General features: G+C 37.2%; 1 protein-coding gene across 1 annotated transcript in view; it reads left to right on the forward strand.

Annotated features, from left to right (window-relative positions):
- Positions 1-24205, forward strand: part of CDK14 (cyclin dependent kinase 14) — a 511537-nt gene that overhangs the window by 239377 nt on the left and 247955 nt on the right. Inside the window, exon 7 of the mRNA XM_080936223.1 lies at positions 13868-13930. Coding sequence (XP_080792349.1) covers positions 13868-13930 — 63 coding nt within the window. The remainder of the gene's footprint in view (positions 1-13867; positions 13931-24205) is intronic.

Here is a 24205-nt window from a genome sequence, read left to right on the forward strand (position 1 = left end):
CTTTTTTCTTTCTATATAATACACATAGTATTCTTCTACTTTTTGAAGCACCCATCTATTTCAAAGACCTATAAATGCTCCTTTATGAATAGATTATAAATAAGCTATTAACTTTTAAGTTACAGTTAACATGTGGAGCTCTGATTAAAGGATCCAAATATATGAGGTGTGGTACCAGAAAGCCTGAATATAGCAAAAATATGAAGAAAGGTTAATTTAAAAAACAATCTAGTAAAATATAGCATTTTCTTAAAGTTACTGAATTTTTATCAGAGAGTTAAAAATCTAATTAAATACACACACAAACATGAACGCACAAACTCACAACATACTTAATACCCTTCCTGTGTTTTAATATATGACTAGTAATCAAAATACTGAGTAGGATTTGCCTACCGTCACGTACTATATTACTCTTCCTAGGAAGAGTATACATCTTTCATTATCCAAATTGGGCATGGCATATTCTTTGCTTAGCTAATGAATTCTGATCACTATCTGTTGCTTTGCTATAACTTGGCTAATTGCTAAGATGTTTCCCATCACTCCCTGTCCATCAACCCAGAGACTACAGTGTTATTGTGTGTTGTGTTTAAAGACTTGTGATTCATGCTCACAGGCATGTTACCTTTGAGATATTTTTATTGTATGGTACCTATAGTTGTAAATTATTCTGAGCACCCAGACACTGAAGACCAGAAATTATGATTGTGAAGTGTCTATCATCTCCTTTAAATGAACACATTCTCTACATTAACATAAAAATCCCACAATCAATTTTGAAGTTGTTTCAATTTCCTAGAAATGAATGTTAAATTCCTACTAAAATAAATCTGAGTCATAATGATTTTCAAATATTTTTATTAATCACTTGTTTCTTCCCCTTTAACTTTCAGTAATTTCATTTTCTCACTGGAAGCCATGACTCAGCTTCATTATCATATATGGGTGGTATCAGTGTGTGTGTGTGTGTGTGTGTGTGTGTGTGCATGGGGGGGTCACTCTTTGTCATGCATTTCTTATACTCCTCTTATCCCCTTGATAGAAATCATAACCAGTTTCAGATGGTGAGTATTATGTGCCAAGCCTACTAACTAGTTCGAGGTAAATATTGAGGGATACTTTACTCAAATTGTCTAGTATGACTGCACGAAGTTATTTCTGGTACATTTGATTCATGTTTGAAATTGGCTGAGGTAGATTTTCAAATGTCCTGTTCACCCTGTAATCAGGAAATCACAACTGAATTGTTCTATAACCAAGCAGTGAGGTTTTATTTGTTTTACTTGAAATCATTTTCAACAACCTCTTTTTTTGGCATATTGCACCAGAGAAGGGAGGGCGATTGTATGTTCCAACTTACCAACTAGATGTTGACATTAGAGCATTAGATTATGGCTGATAATAGATCAGCCATAGCATTGGTCCTGACCCATGTGTCTAGAAACCTCAAGGTTCATACTTACAGCATCAAGTATTCTTGCTAAATTTGTCACATGCCTGGGGAAGTTACTGTTGAAGTATTGCAAGTGTCTAATCTCATGGATCCTGTGTTTTCACACACACCCACAGCAGAATTCTTTGTGACCCGAGGAAAGATCACAGTGGCAAAATAGAAAAGAAGCAGGGAGCAGTTACTCTTTGGCTTAACACACACACACACACACACACACACACACACACACACACACACACACACAAGCAGGAAAATAAGTTCCCTTCTGGATATTCATGAGTCTGAATTTCTAATCCATTTAAAATTTTGGAAATACCAAGAATTCAAGGATTGAGGCAGTCTCCTACAGACTTTGTGAACCAGGGCCTTTCTCATGTTGCCTGTAGACAGAGCTGCTACTTTAAAGCAACATGTTTAAATTTTTGAAATGACACTGCCATATCTCTCCACCTGTTCTCTGATCATCACATTCTGTAGATGTGGACTTGTGCTTTTCCAGTCACAGAACGGGGGAAACATAAAGTACATTTACGAGTAATATTTTCAAAAGCAAATTCTGATTTGGAAAACAGATGTAGGACTGGCTATAATGGTAAACACCTCTAAACCCACCGTTCAGGAGTCAGGCAGGAAGATCGTTGTTTGAGGCTTGTCTGGCTGGACTTGTCCACCCTGGGCTATACAGTAACCCAGCTACAACCAAGTCAAAAAACAAAAACAAAAGACAAACAAACAAAAACACCACCACCGACAACAAAAATGTGAGAGGAGAAATGAGAGATCTTTATTTACCTCAAAGTAATTATACTTCCCGTGCATCACAGTGCTAACTGTAAATTGTTCCCCCCACCATGGCCAAAACAGACATTTTGAAGGCTTCAGTCTTTCAGGCTTGAATAGCCTTTCTCAACACATGACGCTGTACATTGTGTATTACTCCAGCCAGGAAAACATATTTCTAGCACAGTGTGCTCTTTTCCAGATACCTCTTTCATTCAAGAGAGTTTTATTAGTACTATTTTGGAGTTTTGGCATGCAGGCTTTCTTCCTCCAGTGATGAGGAAGAACTCTGCAGTACTTAGGAAAATTATGAGGACATTGCTTCCAATATACCGTTCCCTGTTTCCATGGGAGTGCTTCCTAAAAGTGTTAGAAGCAGGCCATGTGTAGAAATGGAATTACAGTTGGTTCCCTTTTCTTGAGAAGAGGAAGAATGCGTTGGCACATTTTTGGTTCTATTTGCTCTTTTCTCATAATTGTTATCAAGTTTCTACGTAGTGAAGACGCTTTATTCATCTTTATGAGCATTTTAATACTTCATTCATCTACAGTGAACGGGAAGATTAATACAACTGATACAGACATTCAGATGACTTGCCCCAAAAGTGGATCAGCCAGAGTCTAATTTAGTAGTTTCTCCTTCTCATAAGTGGTTCTAAAATTAATATTTTTAAAATGGGAAATTACACACACGCAAAGCTCATTGCAGCACAGTTCATTTTCTAAGCCACCTTTCCTCTGTCACCAACCCCCCCTGTAAGTGTTATCACACCTAGAGAGAGCAAGCGCATGAAGTGGCTCTCCTAGCCATCTTTGTGGCCATCAAGTTATCCTGTGCTGGAATTAGTAGCTCAGTACTGTTGCCTCAGTACTTGGGAAGTTGTAGAGTTCCATGCCAGCCTCACAGCAGTGTGTCTCCCTACAATCCCAAACAACAAGGAATCAAATCGGGACTCGAATTACTGTAGAATGGCCACTTTATTTACTACTGTCTTTCTGTCCAGTCTTGGTCTCTTCTCTCTACCTCTTTATCTCTCTCTGCTTCAAATTCCTTTTTTTTTTTTTTTTTTAAATTGTTGCTCTCTGTAATTTTAGCGTCTTCAATATTGCTAGCAAGGTGGTTTCAGAGTTTCAGAGTTATGATATTCTTAAATACCATTACAGATTCTTTTTTCTTTTTTGGCATGTGTATAGGTGTGTGGTATGCATGTGAGCATATATGTGTTTGCACATGTGGACACATACGTTTTAGGGCATGTGTGGAACATATGTAGACATGCATTTGAAAGCGAGAGATTGAAATCTAGAGTGTCCCTTAATTGCTCTCTGTTTTCTTTACTAAGTCAGTATCTCTTACTCAACCCAGAGGTACCCAGTACATCACATCTAACTAGCCAGCTTGCTCTTGGATTCTACATCTCTTCTTCCCATATTGGTATTAAAGGCAGGCCCTCCTGACTTCTTTGTGTTGATGCTGGTGATTTGAGTTCAGGTTCCTATGCTTGTATGGCAAGCACTTTATCCATTGAACCATCTCCCTCCTTTAAGTGCACAGGAGCTGGCCAGATAGAAGTACATGGCTTAGAAAAAATGAACTATATTGTGGAGAGCTTCCAGTGTATAATTTTTAATTTCAAGAATATTATATTTAGGACACATCATGAGAAAAAGAAAAATTAAACAAATTTAACCTCTAGGTTTTCAAATTCTTGTGGGAAATCAATGTTTATCAAATATCCATCTCATAAGGTGTTCTAAATTAAAAATTATATACTCTTGAAGCTCACTCAGGCATAGTTAATTTTCTGAGCCACGTGTCTCTGTATGACAGCTCCCTGCTCTATTTCCCATTCTCTGTGTACTTATGCTTTTATTTTTCCCTAAAAACTCAGCCTTGTCTCTCAGTACAATGTACATTTGTTTTAAAAGTGTTTTTCTTTTTTATGCTGATACTATTCTGTTTTCATATATGGTTTAGTCTCATGCATGATTTTTTGTGTCATACCTGAACCACCAGCAATTGCCCTTCTTGACTTGGTTTTACACAGCACATTCAACACAGTTTCATACCATTTTAAAGTGATATTCTGTAGAATGTGTTGTAGAAGTTTCCCACAGATTTCCTAAATTGTCCCTTTTCAAAACGGAAGACTCTTGCTCTCCTTACAGGTTTCCTCAGACTCCTGTAGATAGGCCTGCAGGTGCTGTTCACTTTAAGAATTACCTTCAACAATACTAAAACTACCAGAGACACAAACTATTGGAGCATGAATGTGTGCATTCCTTTCATGAGAGAAAAAAAATGGCTTGCAGAGGTCTGCCTGCCTGTGTGGAGCTGTCTAATCTGTCTCTGTATGATGCTATTCCCAGAAGTCAAATAGCATTTTGTTTTAATGGAAGGGATATTTCAGGTTGCTGGTTTTGCATGATGGGAATGCGGTTGGAAATGTTTCCTGTTCACTCACCAGCCCCAGGCTGTTCATGCATCTTGGATTGAGAAATGACAGCTGAAAGCATTTAGGCAGAATTATGGACAGCCATACATAGATTTATTATTACCAAAAAGGAGGTGAATATGTTAAATGATTAAAAAGAAATGCATAATTCAATTAGAAGCAAACTGTTCTACACTAGTTATTATAGAAGAATTTTTATGGAGGATAATCTACTTTTGTCCTGATTACTTTTACTCTTCCCTAAGGAATATGTGTGTGGTTTATTGAGAGAATTTTAAACTCTTCCTGTGGGGTTTAAAACAAGATAAAAATAAAATAGTCTCGAAACAGGCTTTGTAATATTTAAAGGAAGTTTGTGTAGAAATGGTGAAATCCTAGAGAATAATGTCTTTGCTTGTGTTGGGGTAGAATAGACTGCAAAGCAATATTATATCTCATCCTGCTGTGTCCTGTTATACCCTCAGAAACTCAATAATTCATCTGTAATTGGAACCTCAGAGGAAAGAGGTGGCACCTGTGTGGTACCTTACAATGTTTTTTTTTTTTTTTATGTAAAAGATGCTGGGGAATTATAATGTATGAGTGTAATGTCTGAATAACAGTTGATTGCCTGCTTGCTTAAAGTTGACCTTACACCACAGTTTTAAGAAATAGCTCTTTCTTATATGGAGTGGATGCGAGCTCCTTTCATCAGATGCCTTGAATGCCTGTGGTTATGTCTTAAATGCTGTAGGTTATGCTTTCTTTTCATTTCTCTTTATCAAGGAACAATTCTCATGTTTTGAAACTTGAAAACTATGATGTGACTAATTGTGACTTAGGACTGAAACAGGTGAATGCTGTTGAGCTTCACCAGGAAAAAAAATATATACAATTTCGAAGTCAGTTCAAACCTGTAGGCAGCATACAGGAACAGCTTTAACCTAACTGCTAAGTAAGTTGACGTTTTAATTCTTTAAACAGCATTCTGGGCTGTTTAAAATTGAGATTATACCTTGAGGAAAATGCTCATGATTGCTGTAGAAGGAAATGTTCAGCTTCTATAGGTTTTCTTCACTTCCCTGGGGCAATGACAGTTCCTCAAGGTGTTGTGGGATGCTAATGATCTAAGGTTAAATGGCAATGACAGTCTTTCCACATTCATAACCATTGTCCTTGATGTTTAAATTGATACTGACCTTCAGCTGTCATTCCAAGAATGGGATCTGTTTGTCATGTTAATTTCTGTTGACTAAATATATGTTTTAAGTAACTTTAGGGAAGGAAGAATTTATTTTGCAATACAGGTGGGCAAGGAAGACATAGCAGAATTGTGGGGCAACTAGTCCTTTGGCCTCTCCAGTCATGAAGCAAAGAGAGAGATGATTGATGATGTTCACTTGGCTTTGTCTTTGTGCCATTTTTAATTTCTTAGAACAGCATCCCAAGGGATAGTGCCACCCACTTTCAGGATGGGTATCTGTTCCTCAGGTAATCCTCTGCATAACACTCTAACAACCATGTCTGGTATGAGCCTCCCAGGGCATTCTTGTTCTAATTAACTGACAATAGCAATTAGTCATCACAGTTGACAAAAATCTTACATGTATTGTGCCCTACAATTACCATTGATGTCACCCTAACAGTGATTGTCATTGCTTTAAATTTGTGACCACGTAAGATACCACTGAAAAGCTTTACATTTTGGTACTTCCAGTTTATCTGTCTTAACAGCTAGGTCTTCACATATAACTTATACCATGTATTCTTTTTACTATATGCTTCAACAAATTTTTGTTTGTAAATTATGTTTTATTAAGTTCAAAATAGAATTATAACTGACTTTCATTGTCTAACTATAAAACCAACATTCATCTTAAGAACACAGTTATTCGAAAATAGTGTTTAGCTTCTGTAATTTCTCTACATTCGTATGCTTATGACAGATTGTTTTTCTTCTCAACATAATAAAAATTTCACTAAGTACGAATATATTGGTTTTCCTCTCTGTATCGAATCGAAAATAACATGAACACTGTACAGGCTGTTTCAGAAAGATGGGGTCTGTTGGTTATCCTCTCTGAGGGACTTCTTTATTTTTAGGCTATATGCTTAAAATAGGACTGTGCTATTTTCAATCTTATATTTTTGGCAGCGCTTCCAGACATCAGCATTAGCTGACAAATACTGTGGACAAGTACTTAACATTCCAAGTGAACAGATACATATGTTTGAGAAATGATCTTATTTTTCTGGTGAGGAAAGTCCATTCTACAAAAAAAAAAAAAAAAAAACAAAAAGTCCATTCAGAAGCAGAATCACCCTGGGGAACTTGTTTGCTTATAAATATGGAGATTGATTATTTGGAGCCAGGCACTGAAATCTATACTCATGATGATTAAGATAGAATAAAAAGATGCATAAACATGTAATGAAGGTTGGGGCAATACCTAACAATTGAAAATACCCATTTCTGCATTTGGAATGAGTGCAAACCTTTATGTCCAAGAAATGGCCAGAGTTCCTATAACTTTCTCAGCAGCACTGTTCTGTGGAATTGACTTTTTTCTGTCTCCTCACCCAGGACAGACTCAAAAAAGCCAAGGGATGGAATATAGAAACATCAGAAAGTTGGAGTCTAACCATCACCCATCTTTCTTTTCTTGCCCCCTCTCTTCCTCTCACCCCCTTCCTTCTTTTCTCCCCTCCTCCTTTATCCTGGTTCTCCCTGTAAAGAGCCGTCCACGGCTGTTTTAACACTGTGCTGCCATGGATTTTCATTCTGTCTTCCTACAGATAGTGGTCACTGTGCTTCTTGGGCCTGTATATGACTTAAATTCACAGGGTGAAGTCCTTTCATTTTCTGTGGTCTCTTCATGCCTTGCATTTTACAAAGAAAAACTTCTCTCTTGCCTTCTATTGCTAATGTGATCCTGTCAGAAGAAATTCCATCAGGATCACCAACAGTCCCAGTACCTTACAAATTATTTTGTTTTGAACATTTAGTTGTCGGTGGACTCTGAGTTCATGCATCACCCCCAGATTTCTCCCTCTAGAAATGCTCCCTGAGCAATCAGCAGTAAAGAAAGACAGATATAGCTAGGTAGGGACTGAATCTTTAGAGTCAAAGTCTGCCCTCCTCTCTTTCGGCATGGTCTATTAATCTAGCCACATTTAGGACCACCCTAGCCACACTTGGCACCACCCACTTGATGGAAGACTGATTTGAAGTTCCTAGCCATCAATACAAACCTGTCAGGCACAAGCACCTGCAGTGCTTCTAAATGACATTATCCCGAAGCAAAACAGCACTGATGTGAAAATTATGGGGTGAGGCGGTCCCACAAGAGGAGGAAGAGTACAGTAAGGAAAGAAGAGATGCTAGTGCACAGAGCACTGGGGACTTTAGCAGGGGACAAGCTGCTGCTTGATAGACAGCCATCCGAGAGCTGGTATTAGACGAAATTGCTAGAGATCAGGCCAGGTGGGTCTGGGCGTATCTGTCCATCATCACACGAGACTGATCTGCTTGTCACTGCCCACACAGAAACTCTGCTGAAAACTTCAACCTGGATGAGCACTGAGAAAGGGGAGGACCAAGAAGTGTCCTGTGATATCACTAGTTAACCCCTTATTGCTACCCCAGGGCAAATCATAAAAGGTCACACACTATCCACATCCAGAACTTAGGCAAGAAGTTAAAGATTTAATGAAGTTTGTAATTTTGCTACATCTGATTCAGCCCAAGGCAGAGTGTTCTGTATTTTAAAAAAAGGGGGGAGGTTTGGTCCTGTTTTTTTTTTTTTTCAATTGCAATAATGGGATGGAATTTTGAAAAATAGAAAGAGGAAATAAATGGCTTTTAGTGTGGGTAAAATTACCAATACTGGGCAGTAAGTTCTGGCCTAGGACTCCTGTTTGTCGATCCTGTGTTGAGTTCTTCAGACCCTTGTTTCTAAGCACTCAGTACACTGTAAGGTTCATATGCATGTGCTGAATCAGTGCGAAAAGGGGTGGGCATACAGACAGGAGTCACATATGCTGTCCTGAAATGCTGTCACATAGGAGTGGCTTTTGTTTTCTATCACTAGATGTTTATTTTTAAATTTCAATCCTTCAAATCATCCCTTAATTTAAACATAGCACAGAACATTCTCCTTTTCCCCCTCCTCCATTCCCCCTCCTCCCCCTCCTCTACATTGCAAACTGGCTGGAGTTCTGAAAATGGTGTGATTATTTACTCATTAATCTTCACAAACAGCAGTCTGAGGTAGGTTTTTTTGACTATTGTCCATGTCCTAGTCAGGGTTTCTATTCCTGCACAAATATCATGACCAAGAAGCAAGTTGGGGAGGAAAGGGTTTATTCAGCTTACACTTCCATATCCCTGTTCATCACCAGAGGAACTCAGGCCTGGAACTCAAGCAGGTCAGGAAGCAGGAGCTGATGCAGAGGTCATGGAGGGATGTCACTTACTGACTTGCTTCTTCTAGCTTGCTCAGCCTGCTTTCTTATAGAACCCAGGTCTACCAGCCCAGGGATGGCACCACCCACAATGGACTGGGCCCTCCCCCCTTGATCACTAGTTGAGAAAATGCCTTACAGCTGGATGTCATGGAGGCATTTCCCCAATTGAGGATCCGTTCTCTGTGATAACTCCAGCTTGTGTCACATTGAGACAAAACCAGCCAGTACAGTCTGTTACTCAGGTTGAGATAATGCAACAGTGAGAGGTCATGTGGCCTGTACAAGGTAACACGACTATTGATAACCCTGTTCAGACGTACACAATTTCTCTACACAGGTGCCTACAAACTATGTTTCTGTGCCCTATGTCTAAATAAATATTGACTTAAACATTTAAAGGCTTAATTGAAATACCTTACATGTATGTATGAAATTCTCAAAGAATCAATTAAGGTATATTTTTTGAAGTGCAAAATAAAGTTAAGGAACAATTAAATTAAATGACTAAAAATGATGTCATTTCCTAAGAACTGATCTCTAGGAAACCTCTCTCCTGTGGTTCATGATGCTGTGTCACAGGACAGACACAAAATGGGTCACTAGTATCCTTTGAGAATCAGGACTTTTTACTTCATTTTATTATCTTTCTTTGAAGACTTTGTTATCTTTTTACTGCAAATCCTGGAATCACAAATGTAAGGTCCTAAGAGTTCTTGAATATCACTACGGCGCCACCCCCTTACTTTGTTGTTGTTGTTGTTTTTTTTTTTTTTTTTTTTTTTTTTTTTTTTTTTTTTTTGAGGCACACATTGTCAGATCCTTAGCTCCTACTTCACCCCTCGCCTTTTCTGTGTTTTGTCTAAATTTGTTAGTCTGTCATTTACATTGAATTCTGCTACCCAGAAAGGTAATGTGTAGAATGTCTATACGGAAGGAGTGGGGGAGGGGTGCCGCTGTTCTTTGCTATCTTCTTGCTCTCCTTCTCTGGTTATCTAATTGGTTTTTGTTTCCTTATTGGGGGCATTACAGCCATCCATTTAAACTCCCCATTTTCCAGACAGTTAACGCTCTGGTCACATTTCCTTGCTCTGTAGTTTACTGTCCATTATATTGTTTGATTGAAGACAGTTTTGACAGTTTGACAGATTTTTTTTTCTAGAAATTCTCAGGAAAATATTTTTTTTCTTTTTTGGTCCAGGTTCCCTTTTGTATTGACTTCCTTTAGTTGTTCAGCTTTGGTTTCTCCTTGTTGCCATGGCACCGGTTGAGAGAACTGTTTTATGTGTTAATGAGAAAGAAGGAAAAAATGAACCCAACTAAACTGACGAATTGCTTTATGGTTTTCAGAATGTATACATTAGTCTTTTTGTTGTTGTTTTATGTTGAGGCAGGTTCTGCCTTTGTAGACCAGGCTGTCTTCACACTCAGAGATCTACCCACCTCAGCGTCCTGAGGGCTGAGATTAATGTCACGTGCCACTATGTCCAATTCAGACTAGATCAGTCTTATTAAAGGAGTTATGTGAGTCTTAAATTATGATATCCTAAAAAATAGGTTTACCTAAAAATTCCAATAGATCCTCACAGTTAAAAGACTGGGACTCCCTTTTCCATCTCCGCCCTTCACAGATGATTAGGTTGTTTGTTGATCTGTCACTGGATCAAGTTAAATGTTAATAAAGCACAGGAAAAGGGTTCACTCCCAGGAATGGCTGCACATTTCATGACTTCACATTTCATGACTTCCCAGGTCATTGCTACTGAATATGGTCCAGTGTCACAAAGGAGAAGAATTCTGCATCTATCCCTGACTAACTCAAGTGGTTTGGTGTGAATTTTACTCACTTGTATCAAAAGACTGCTGCTTGTTGCCTTCTACAAACTCTTCTATGGTTCTGGCGGTCAGTGCTTGTCTGCCCACAGTGCTGTACTACTTATGCTAAAAACGTTTGCATAAACTATAAACTATGCTAAAACTTTAACATACAGTGAGCTTGTGGATCATAGAAAGAAAACTGCTCCTTCATTCTGAGTCACATCCTTATTCTTTTCATTTTTCTGCCTGTTTTATTTCTCGAGTTTCACAGTGAGAAGTTAGAGCGTTTTGGTAAATTTTCATCTACCTTTCTCTTTGGTCATATAACTGTCCAAGATGTTTCTTGGTTTCTGTTGTGCAAAATTTTATATTGGCTCATAGCACATTTTTATGTATGCTTCATATAATGCCTTTTTGCTGCTTACTTGCATAAATCAAAAAATAAATGTTTATATTATGAAATATGTATTTTAAAAGGTTTAAAAGAATTATTTATTTATTTGTTTAATGTATATGAGTACACTGCAGCTGTCTTCATACACACCAGAACCAACCATCAATTCCCATTGCAGATTTTTGTGAGCCACCATGTGGTTGCTGGGAATTGAACTTAGGACCCTGGGAAGAGCAGTCACTGCTCTTGACTGCTGAGCCCCCATATTTTTAAATGTTTGTCCTTCCTGATTTTTGTGGTTGTTTATTGTTTTCAGTTTATATATGAGGATATCATTAATTTTTATTTGTTTTCTAAGATTTATTGTTGCAGTGGTTTATATTCCCTTAGTATGAAAACATACCTCTGTCCTCATACTCAGAAAACAGGGTGATTCTCTTATACTTCCTGGGCTGCATTTTGTGCAGTGTTGCTCTGGCTCCGACTCACCTGATTGTATTACTTCAGGATGGATGGGACCAGCATAGATGTCCACTGGAGAGAAAGATTATATAGCAAGACTGGAAACCATGAGGAATTCAGGTCTCCTCTAACAGCTTGCTATCACTCAGACATGATGGTATGTGTTTGTGATTTTACTACTGAAGGGGATTTCTAACTTACTGCCAGCCACATTGTAAGATCCTGTCTCTACCAATATGATAACCAAATAAAAGCTTTCTCAAAATTTACTCCGGGCCCTATAAGAACTACATCCACCCTTCAAATTAAAAGCCCACAGTGACCTGAATACCTCCCACTAGACCCGACCTCTTACGTATGTATCTCGATAGTTGAACCTAGTGTTCTACGAATCAGACTTCTAGCACATGCGGCTTTCAATGCGAAGGAACACTGAAAATAATATCCCAACCACAGTAGACACTAGCCATAGGATGTCTAGTGTGACTCCTAGCATGTCTTCTGTGAGTCACTCTGCTTGTTGCACATTAAAGCCTGTGGCAATTAGGTATCATTCCTTTCCTTTTGGAGCTCTTCCCCTGCACACAACGTATGCATAACCTTATAGGCTAATACGTTTTCATATACAATTTTATTCCTTCTTCAAAGAACAAATGCCCTTAAGTGGCTTTTTGCAAAAGTGAACCCTGCAGACTCCGTCTCAGATCAAGATGAATCTCTCCCAGTTTCTTAAGTGCTTGGGATAGAATTTGCATATAGTAATTTAGGAAAAACCCCATGGGCCCACTGTCATTACATTTTGAGTTTCTTCTAGTGACCTTATCTTATATGTATAACTCTCTATACGTCTAGGTGTTCCTTTGTGTGTGCCAGCTGCCATTGTATGAATAGTTCCAGCAGTATAGAGTTTGACTCTGATTCTTAACATTCTGCGTGATTCTGGACAAAATAGTGAAGTGAGACTTCGTATTGACTACCCATTCTCTCCCCGTTTTTAAATTTGTCCTTGGAATGGCTACCTTGTTCCTTAGAACTGATTTATTTCCAAGTTGTTTGGAGGGCAGTCTGCCGTTCATTGCTCTAGCGATCCTTCCAGGGCTTTGTTAAGGGATGCTCTGTGCTCTGTTGTGGTACCTGGCGTTTCTGGAACACACTTATATGCAATGCATCAGTACAAGCTCACGGCAGGATGACGTTAAGGTCTGCCCTGTGTCATCGGCAGTTGCCATTGGTGTACAATGAAATCCCAGTGACCAAATTCAAACTGTGGACAGGATGGCAAGGTCCTTGAACGCTTTGTAAAGCCTCCAAGTCCTCAGTCATCCAGAAAAACAGACACCAGCACATTCATTCCTTTTACCTGGTAACTGTCTTGTAAGTACTAGGATGCCTTACAATAAGAGAACATAAACTTTTGACTAAACTACCATTTTAATAGTTTTCTCTCATTCATCCTATAAACAAAACTAAGTTAAGGAAAAATAGTATTACTGGTACATTAACTTGTCCTGCTTGAAAAATAACTGCATATTACCTGAGTGTGTTAATAGCTACCTGTCTGTCTTATTTTTAAAGTTGTTACTTTGAAAGTGTTTTGGTTAATTTATGATTCATATTTATTAAATATAGTTAATTATAGAAAACTGAAAAAATAAGTGTATATTTGTGTGAAAAGTTCCAGTTATTAATTTCACTAGGATGTCTTCAGCTCACGTAAAGCAAATAAGAATTGAAGTTGACTTTGGGAAAACTTGTGTTTGTATTTTTGTTAAGTATCAAAATGTATAGTCAAGGGTGGAACCGACACTTAGCAAACTGTATAAACATGTATTCCTTGAATACAAATACGTTGAACATAAAACCTGAAGGTGAGGATGGTTTCTTATGGTGAAAAATGGTGAGTGGTAAAGAATGCAGCGTCTCACCCTAAGAAATTAGCCCACACATCCTGTATTGTTTTTTTGTCCAGAAGGTAATGGTGACTTTGAAGTAGAAAACATTGATTCATCATGCTATAGCCAGAGGGAATGCTAATGCATTTTCACCCTTTTTCTGTAGCACACTGATTTATGTCAGTACATGGACAAGCACCCCGGAGGACTCCATCCAGACAATGTGAAGGTAGGAAAGAGGGTTTTAAAGCCCTGGCTTCACATTCTTCATACGCATAGTCTTTAGCCTAAAACTGAAATCTCTACGATCGTTTAAATGTTCTAAAAATCTTCTGTGTAAAGCACATCATATCAAAAAGAACTAATTGTTATTTTAATTGGTGGGAATTGTGGTATTTTCACATTAGGCAGTTTTAATACAGAAACATTTGGATTGTTTTATATGTTATGTCAGCTTTCGGTTACATCATATATTTTATATATACAATAATGAAAATGATAATTTCAGATAACTCAGGTAAAAGAACATCTGTGTAAGTGCCTTTATTCACGATTTATCAAAAATATACAATTTGTCTGCTCTTTTTTCAGACTTTGACTATATTCTCTCACTCCTGAGTTTGTAATCTCAGTTTAAGGGACACTTTCCTTTGAACAAAAGATTTAAAAAATGCTCTATGATGAGAATGGGTTTATTGTTATGGTTACACATTGAGGCTTTGCATTTCTCTGCTGCTACACGGATTCAGCCATTTAAACAAGAGATTCCTGCTGTACCTCTGAGTTCTCTTAATTCATATGATTAACGTTTTCAATATCATACTAAAATAAAAGTTACGTTTTAAGTTTACCATCAGATTGAGAGGCAGGGGGCTGGAAAGAAAGTTAAAAAAGAATCAGACTACCAAAAGATGGTCAGTGTTGGTGGAATACATTGGCTTTTCCTCAGTGTTTGCTAAGAGGCAAGTCATTCATCTAGGGTTATATTCAGGATTTACACTGCAGGTAAACTTTTCTCAAAAATATCTGACAATAGCAACATTACAGATGCCTCATTGGTTCTGTTTGATGTATCAACATATTTTTTAATGTTGTGATATTTATTGTCACTTCAATTTATGAATACAATATGAAGAATAAAATAATATTTAGTAAATTAACGACTGTTCATAATACTGTGATAGATATTAATTAAAGGAAACTACTTTAGCTAAACATGAGACAGGTAAGTACTTCTACATGAACATAAATTTGACAACAAGGTGAAATGTTATTATCTCTAAAGAATATATCTTGGGCTGGCATGATGGTTCAGTGGGTCAAAGCACCTGTCTCACATCAGCCTGATGACCTACTTAGAATCACGGGATACCATAGAAGGACAACACCCACTCCAGAAGTTGTCTTACACACACATTCTATAACATGCATGTGCCCACACTCACATACAAATCACACACAATAGTAACGATAACATACTTAAATTAGAATATATACTAGTGAGATTTTAAACTCATCCAATGCACAGGGTTTGGTTAGACATGGCAGATATCATCAAATGATCAGATGATACTACTCACTATATGTTATGTTTAAAAACAGAAAAGTTAAGTGACCAAATCATTTAGCGTGCACATTTGTCAGTTTTTCCTGATAGTTTTCTCAGTGTGCTATTTGACAATGTGTAGACGTGTCTTAAACCTTTATGTTGAACATTTAACAAATGTACGTATTTTCTTTGTTTTTATTTTATACATGCCTGTCATTATGGAGAAAATGTACATGACAAGGCAGAGAGATTGTTCCATGAGCAAAAGCTATTGCTACCATGCATGGGGACTTGAGTCCCATGCTTAGGATGCATTCATTGTAAGGAAAAAGCAACCTGCCCCAATTTGTCCTCCAGATAGACAGAGTCACACATGCCACTGCTACAAGTACACAGGACAAAGAATATACTAGGTGATGTAATAAATGTATGAAAGTTTGATTTGGATGGAATTTTAAGCATCCAATAGCTAATATGTCATGGTAGACCTGAGACGGTGAGGGAACCCCTGGGCTGGCACTTGGCCTTGGCTCCACGGGAGCACCTGAAACATTTTAAGCTAACTTGGTACTAATTTTGAGCAAAATATTTGGGAAAGTTTTATTATTTGTCGGCAGCATTCCTTAGATGTACAGGGATACACTCAAGAAAATGAGTCAGTGTTAAATAAGTTCTCCCAAACCATTTGCTGCTTTTAATTGCCTACAGAATGTGTCTCTTACCAGTAGGGCATTTTGAAATAAACATTAATTCTTAACTAATAGTTAATTTCTAAGCATTCTGTAAATGTTTGACAAATGAGTAATTTCAGCTATTAGTCACCTAGAGGACGATAGAGACCCTGATGTAAAAGCCCGAGGATAGGGCCTCTTTATTAATATTTATGATGATTAAAGAGAGAGCTACCCATTTCTACAGCATGAAAGTTGGTGTGTAGGAAACTGCTTAGTTTTCATGGAGACTATTTTTCTACACTTTAAATACTGTCTGTTTCAAACATATTGGAGTTTGGTCATAATTGCGTCACATACAAAATTTGTGATCTTATGCCCGTTAGTGAGTTACAGATTGGCTAGGGGATTTTTAAAAAATAACTGAAAGAGTTTAAATGTTCCCCTTTACTTGGGTTTTATGTATTTAAAAATTGATGAGCACGAGAGACTGGAAATTAAGGTTCATAAAAAAAAAAAAACGAAAAGATTAATTGATTCAGTCTCCAGCTGACAGACATGGATGTAGATGGTGGAATCTTATTATCATGATGAGACTGAGTCTTCCTGTGCTTTATATAATATATTTCTATTTCTGTGGCATAATTACTTTGTTAGATGATTCTTTGCAAAATTACATTTGCCATCTTTTTTTTTTAAGCAACTGCAAATGACCAAAGTAATTCCTACTTTATTCCCTGAAGTATCTGAAATCCTATTGGCATAAAAACTAACTTCTGTTTTTTATTACAGTAAAGATACTAATTAAAATAATATGAAGTTTATTATAGTTGAAGACTTGCTATCATTCTTCCGTAGTCTAGAGAACAAGCAGGTGTGTCACAGATAAACTAATGTGATGCCAAATTAAGTCGGCCCTACGCAGATGGCACTGGGCATACATCACTAAATGAGACATTCTAATGTCCAGTGAAAAAAACAAATGACACCCAATTTTCTCCACGTTCTTTATTAGAGTTCTCACTTAGCTAGTGATGATACTCTGATGCATGGGCAGGAGTATTATAGAGCTTTCCCTAATTCTGCACGTTAGGAAATATGAGTCTATTAAGTAGTATTTTATTTTTAATTCTGCATCCAATCTGGATGCCTGCCCGAGAATCTCTTAAACAAGTTTGTCCTATTTTTGTTATAGGGTATAGCATTCCCTTCTAAAAATTAAAGGATGACTAAAGGATTGAAAGTAAAATTATAAGCAAATGATACATGTCAGTCCATCCTGTAGTAGACATGCAAGGGGCAGCTAAGAAGGGAATCCCGTGATTAACATGGAGGCAGAGCTTCAGTGGGGTTGTTTGCTGATATGATTGTCAGCTAATGGAGCTGACCGAGGAATTAAGGCGAGATGATTAAATAGAACACTCTTCCATGGCAGTGTTTTATGACTCAAATTTAAAGGATGATAGAATACAGCCACTGGAATCATGCTATCTGCCATTGGAAGGCAGAAACAGCCAATTGGCAGCAACCGTTGGGAACAGGAGAGACATCATCCTAGGATTCAGACTCAAGCTGACTTATTCCCCTTGCTTCTTTCCATACAACAATGAATGTTGTACAGCACACTTGTGTTTTACATTTATCAAGACCGACAGGATGCCCAGAAAGAAAATCAGCACATTCAGTAGACTTGCACACTCCATGCAGACCTTTTCTGGTTGTCCTGGTAAGCATGGCTTTTTTGTGACAAGCCAGCAATGCTAGACAACTTACTGTAAGCTGTGGGCATTGTATCGTCACGGTGCAAATTACTATTATTTCACTTACCTCTGTGGAGTGATTAAGAGAAATTCAGTGATTATTTAGACCCAAACTCACTCATCTTTAATTACTATATTTCACTGGAAATTATTTTTTCCTTTGCAGTGTGTTTTTTTTATGAATATTCTCCAACATCTTTAGACTTTATTCACTACTTGTTAGTCTTTCAGTCTCTATATATTTTTAACACAAATGTATATTAGCTTTCTCAAATCATATCAAAAGGGTTTGTGCTGAGTTTTATCTCTTAAGATATTGTTAAAGACACACAAGTCACTGAAATATAAGTGGTTGTTCATTTTTATTATGTGAGAAAATAATTTCTGCCAAGTTTTTTTTTTTTTTTTTAAGTTTAGACTGATTAGCAATTTCATTAAACAGATTCCTTGTTTTCTGGTCAGTTTCATGTCAGCTTGTCACAGGCTATAATCATTGGGAAGAGGGACTGTCAATCGAGAAAATGGCTCCATAAGATTGGCCTACAGGCAAACCTATCTGACTCTTCCATTAAAGATTGATATGGGAAGGCCCATCCACTGTGGGTGATACTACCCCCTAGGCAGGTACAATTGGATTGTATGAGAAAGCCATCTGAGCAGGCCAGGAATGGGCATATCAATAAGCAGCATTTCTCCACGTTTCTGCTTTGAATTCTTGTTCTGGTTTTCTTTCGTGGTGAATTGTGATATGCAACTGTTAACTGAAGTAAACCATTACTTCTCAAGATGCTTTTGGCATTGCTGCTCAATCTAGGCAATAAAACCCTAATTGAGATTCATGACTATGCATTTTTTCCCACAGATATAGCCTGGTAACTACTTCAAGCTTACATGTTCATATTAGGTCTACTTATCTTGCAAACACATTTGACTCCGTGGGAGTTTCCTAGCTCAAATCTTGTATCTTCAACCTTCTCATTCTGGACACTCTTTTTTGATGTCCACTATTATGCCAAAATGTAAAGGAAGATTGGATGGAAAGCAACTGATCTGATGAGCCCAACTTTCAAATGAAATGACAGCAGTTATTCTCACAAGAGTTTGCTACGTAATTAGCAGTCTCACTTTTAAAAATTACTCCTGGTGCCAAGAGCTACAGTCAGCCTACCACCATCAGGACTCACAGCCTTTCCAGAAAGAGCTGAGAACCCAGAAGAACTCTCCCTCCTGAGCCCAAGAGTGAGACCCCACTTTCCTTCCACTGACTTCTGGGAACTCTCAGGGCACAGATATCCCAGTACTGCCTGGGACCTGACAACTCCAGCCCACTGCCATGAGTACTCACAGCCTGCTGACAGAGAGCTGAGTACGCAGGAGCCCTCTTACTCCTAAGCCTACAGGCCCACAGGAGAAACAAGCTCCAGCCAGAGACAACAAGGTCAACTAGCATCACAGATAACAAGAGGCAAGTGCAAAAACCTATGCAACTGAAGCCAAGGCAACCTGGCAACATCAGAACCCAGTTCTCACACCAGAGAAAGTAGTGGATATCGAAACACACTGGACAAACAAGATTTGAACTTAAAATCATGATGATGATGGAAGTCCTTGAGAAGCACATAAGTAACTCTCTTAAAAAAATACAGGAGAACACTACTAAGTAGCCCTTAAAGTGGAAACAGAAAAAAAATACACAAAACACCTTTAAACAATTACAGAAAAACAGGTGAAGTAATTGAACAAAATGATCTAAAATCTAAAAATAGAAATAGAAACAACAAAGGAATCACAAAGGGAAACAACCCTGGAGTTAGAAAACCTAGGAAGGAGAGCAGGAGTCATAGACACAAGCATCACCAAGAGAATACAATAGATGAAAGAGAAAAATCTCAGGAGCAGAAGATACCATAGAAAACATTGACACAGCAGTCAGAGAAATGCAAAAATCAAAAAACTCCTAACCCAAAATATCCAGAAAATCTAGGACACAAGGAGAATATGAAACCTAAGGATAATAGGTGTTGAAGAAACCAAAGACTTCCAACTAAAAGGCCCAGTAAATATCTTCAACACAATTATAGAAAAAAAAATCCCTAACCTAAAAAAAGAAATGACCATAAACATAAAAGAAGCCTACAGAAATCTTAATATATTGGAACAGAAAAGAAATCACTCTTAACACAAACCCAAATATTCAAAACAAAAAAGAACTTAAAAAGCAGTAAGGGAAAAAGGAAAAGGAACATATAAGGGCAGACCTATTAGAATTACACCAGATCTCAACAGAGATTATGAAAGCTAGAATACCCTAAACAGATATCATACTGACCCGAAGAGAACACAAATGACAGCTCAGGTTACTGTATCCAGCAAAACTCTCAATTACCATTGATGAGGAAACCAGGGTATTTCAGAACAAAACCAAATTTAAATAAAATTAATAAAATTTATAAAAATAGATGGAAAACTCCAACACAAGAAAGAAAACTACACCCTAGGAAAAGCAAGAAAGTAATCTTCTTGCAACAACCCCCCCCCAAAAGATAAGCACACAAACATAATTTGCCCTCTAACAATAAAAATAACAGGAAACAACAATCACTATTCTTTAATATCTCTTAACATCAATGGACTCCATTTTTCAATAAACAAACATAGACTATCAGATTAGATACATAACTAGATACATAACAGGGCCCAGCAATTTGCTGCATACAGGAAACTCATCTCAGTGACAATGACAGAGAAAAAGGCTGCAAAAAGAAATTTCCAAGCACATGTTCCCAAGAAACAAGCTGGAGAAGCCATTCTACTATCAAATAAAACAGATTTTTAAACCAGAAGTTATCAAAAAAGATAAGGAAGGACACTTTTTATTCATCAAGGAAAAAAAAAATCTACCAAGATGAGCCCTCAGTTCTGAATATTTATACTCCAAATACAAGGGTACCCACATTCATAAAAGAAACTAAAGCATATATTGCACTATGCAGTAATAGTGAGAGACTTCAACACCCCACTCTCAACAGTGGTCAGAGTATGGAAGCAGAAACTGAACAGAGACACAGTGAAACACACTGAAGTTATGAAGCAAATGGATTAACAGATATCATTAGAACATTTTATCCTAAAACAGAAGAATATATGTTCTTCTTAGCAACTCATGGTACCTTCTCCAAAATTGACCGTATGGATGGTGACAAAACAGGCCTCACCAGATGCAAGAAGATTGAAATAATTCCATACATCCTATCAGATCACCATGAACTCTGGCTGGTCTTCATTAACAAAAAAGATTTTTTAAAAAAAAGCCAACATGGTCATTGAAGCTGAACAATGATCTACTCAATGATAACTTTGTCAAGGAAGAAATAAAAAAAAAATACAGACTTCTTAGAATTTAATGAAAATGAAGGGACAACTTACCCAAACTTATAGATAAAATGAAAGCTGTGCTAAGAAGAGAACTCATAGTTCTGAGTGCTCCCAAATAGAAACTAAAAAGAGCATACACTAACAGTTTTACAGCATACCTGAAGTCTCTAGAACAAAAAAAGAAGCAAATACACCCAAGAGGAGTAGTAGACCAGAAATACTCAAATTCAGAGCTGAAATTAATCAAGTAGAAACAAAAAGATCTATATAAGAAATCAACAAAGCCCAGGAGCTAGTTCTTGGAGAAAATCAACAATATTGATAAACCCTTAGACAGAATAACTAGAGTTACAGAGAGAGTATCCAAAGTAACAAAATCAGAAATGAAAAGGGAGACATAACAACAGAAGCAGAGGAAATTCAAGAAATCATCAGATCCTATTATAAAAACCTATACTCAGCAAAACTGGAAAATCTAGAGAAAGTGGACACTTTTCTAGACAGATACTAGATACCAAAGTTAAATCAGGATAATATAACCCAGTTAACAGTCTGATAACCTCTACAGAAATAGAAGCAGTCATCAAAAGTCTTCCAAACCAAAATAAATAAATAAATAAATAAAAATAAAAGTAAAAAAAGGCCAAGAGCAGATGAGTTCTGTGCAGAATTCTATCAAACCATCATAGAAGATCTAATACCAATACTTTCCAAATTATTCCACTAAATAGAAACAGAAGGTACACTACACAACTCATTTTGAAGCCATAATTATGCCCATACCTAACCCATACAAAGACACTACAAAGAAAGAGAACTTCAGACCAATTTCCCTCATAAACATCTATGCAAAAATACTCAATAAAATTTTTGTAAACCGAATCTAAGAACACATTGAAATGATAATTCACCATGATCTAGTAGGCTTCATCATAGAAATGCAGGAATGGTTCAATATACGGAAATCTATCAATGTTATCCACTATATAAACAAACTCAAAGGGGAAAAAAAAAACATATGATCATCTCATTCGATGCTGAGAAAGCATTTGACAAAATTCAACAGCCCTTCCTGTTAAAAGCATTGGAAAGATCTAAAATGTAAGGCCCATATCTAAACATAGTAAAAACAATATTCAGCAAACTAGTAACCAACATCAAACTAAATGGTGAGAAACAACACAATCCCACTAAAATCAGTGACTAGCACTCTCCCACTACGTAGTCATAGTAGTACTGGAAGCCCTAACCAGAGCAATTAGACGACAAAAGGAGGTCAAAGGCATACAAATTGGAAAGCATGAAGTCTAAATATCACTTGTTGCAGGTGATATGATAGTATACTTAGCTGACCCCAAAAAGTTTTACCAAAGAACTCTTACAGCTGATAAACAACTTCAGCAATGTAGCTGGTTATAAAATTAACACAAATGAAAAGTAGCTTTTCTCTACTCAAAAGATGAGCTGGATAAGAATGAAATTAGGGAAATGATCACAATAGTCAAAAATAATATAAAATACCTTTGTGTTAACCTAACCAAGCAAGTGAAAGATCTATATGACAGTAATTTTAAGTCTTAAAAGAAAGAAATCGAAGAATATCTCAGAAGATAGAAAGATCTTTCATGCTCGTGGATTGGCATTATTAATATAGTAAAAATGGCTATCTTGCCAAAGCAATCTACAGATACAATGAAATTCCCATCACAATTCCAATTTAATTCTTCATAGTTAGAGCAATTTGCAAGTTCATTTGAATAACAAAAAGCCTAGGATAGCAAAAACTGTTCTCAATAATAAAAGAACTTCTGGGGTAATCAGTATCCTTGACCTCCAGCTGTATTACAAATCAACTGTGATAAAATCTGTATGGTATTGGTACATAGACAAGCAGGTAGATCAATGACATAGAATTGAAGACCTAGAATTGAACCCACACATACCTATGGTTACTTCATCATTGACAAAGGAGCTAAAAACATTCAATGGAAAAAGACAGCATCTTCAACAAATGTGCTGGTTCAACTTGCAGTTAGCATATAGAAGAATGCCAATTGATCCATTCTTATCTTCTTATAAAAAGCTCAAGTTTAAGTAGATTAAAGACCTCAACATGAAACCAGAAACACTGAAACTAATAGAAGAGAAAGTGAGGAAGAGCTTAGAATACATAAGTACAGGAGAAATTTTTCTGAACAGAACACCAATGGCTTATGCTCTAAGATCAGGAATTGACAAATTGGACCTCATGACAAAGCTTCTGTAAGGCAAAGGACACTGTCAATAAGACAAACAGGCAACTAACAGATTGGGAAACAATCTTTACCAATCTTACAACCAGTAGAGGGCTAATATCCAATATATACAAAGAACTCAAGAAGTTAGACTCCAGAGAATCAAATAATTCTATTAAAAATGGGGTACAAAGCTAAACAAAGAATTCTCGACTGAGTAATATCAAATGACTCTGAAGCACCTAAAGAAATGTTTAACATCCCTAGTCATCAGGGAAATTCAAATCAAAACAACCCTGTTATTCCACCTCATACCACTCAACATGGCTAAGATCAATAACTCAGGTGACATTAGATGCTGGCAAAGATATGAAGAAAGAGGTACATTTCTCCATTGCTGATGGGATTCCAAGATGGTACAACTACTCTGGAAATCAGTCAGGTGGTTCTTCAGAAAACTGGACATAGTACTACCTGAAGACCCAGCTATACCACTCCTGGGCATATACCCAAAAGATGCTCCAACATATAACAAGGACACATGTTCCACCCTGTTCATAGCAGCCTTATTTATAATAACTAGTATTATAATACTACTCAGCTATTAAAAACAATGACTCCATGAAATTCTTAGGCAAATGGATGGATCTAGAAGCTATCGTTTTGAGTGAGCTAACCCAGTCACAAAAGAACACACATTGTATGCACTCACTGATAAGCACACAATTCACAGCCCTTATGGAGCTCAATAAGAAGGAAGGCCAGAATGTGGATGCCTCAGTCCTTAGAAGGAGGACCAAAACACTCAGGGGAGAAAATACAGAGACAAATAGAGGAGCAGGGATTGAAGAAAAGATCATCTGGAGACTGCGCCACCTGGGGATCCATCCCATATGCAGCCACCAAACCCAGTCA

Source organism: Micromys minutus (genome assembly GCF_963924665.1).
Source record: "Micromys minutus genome assembly, chromosome: 23".
NCBI lineage: Eukaryota > Metazoa > Chordata > Mammalia > Rodentia > Muridae > Micromys > Micromys minutus.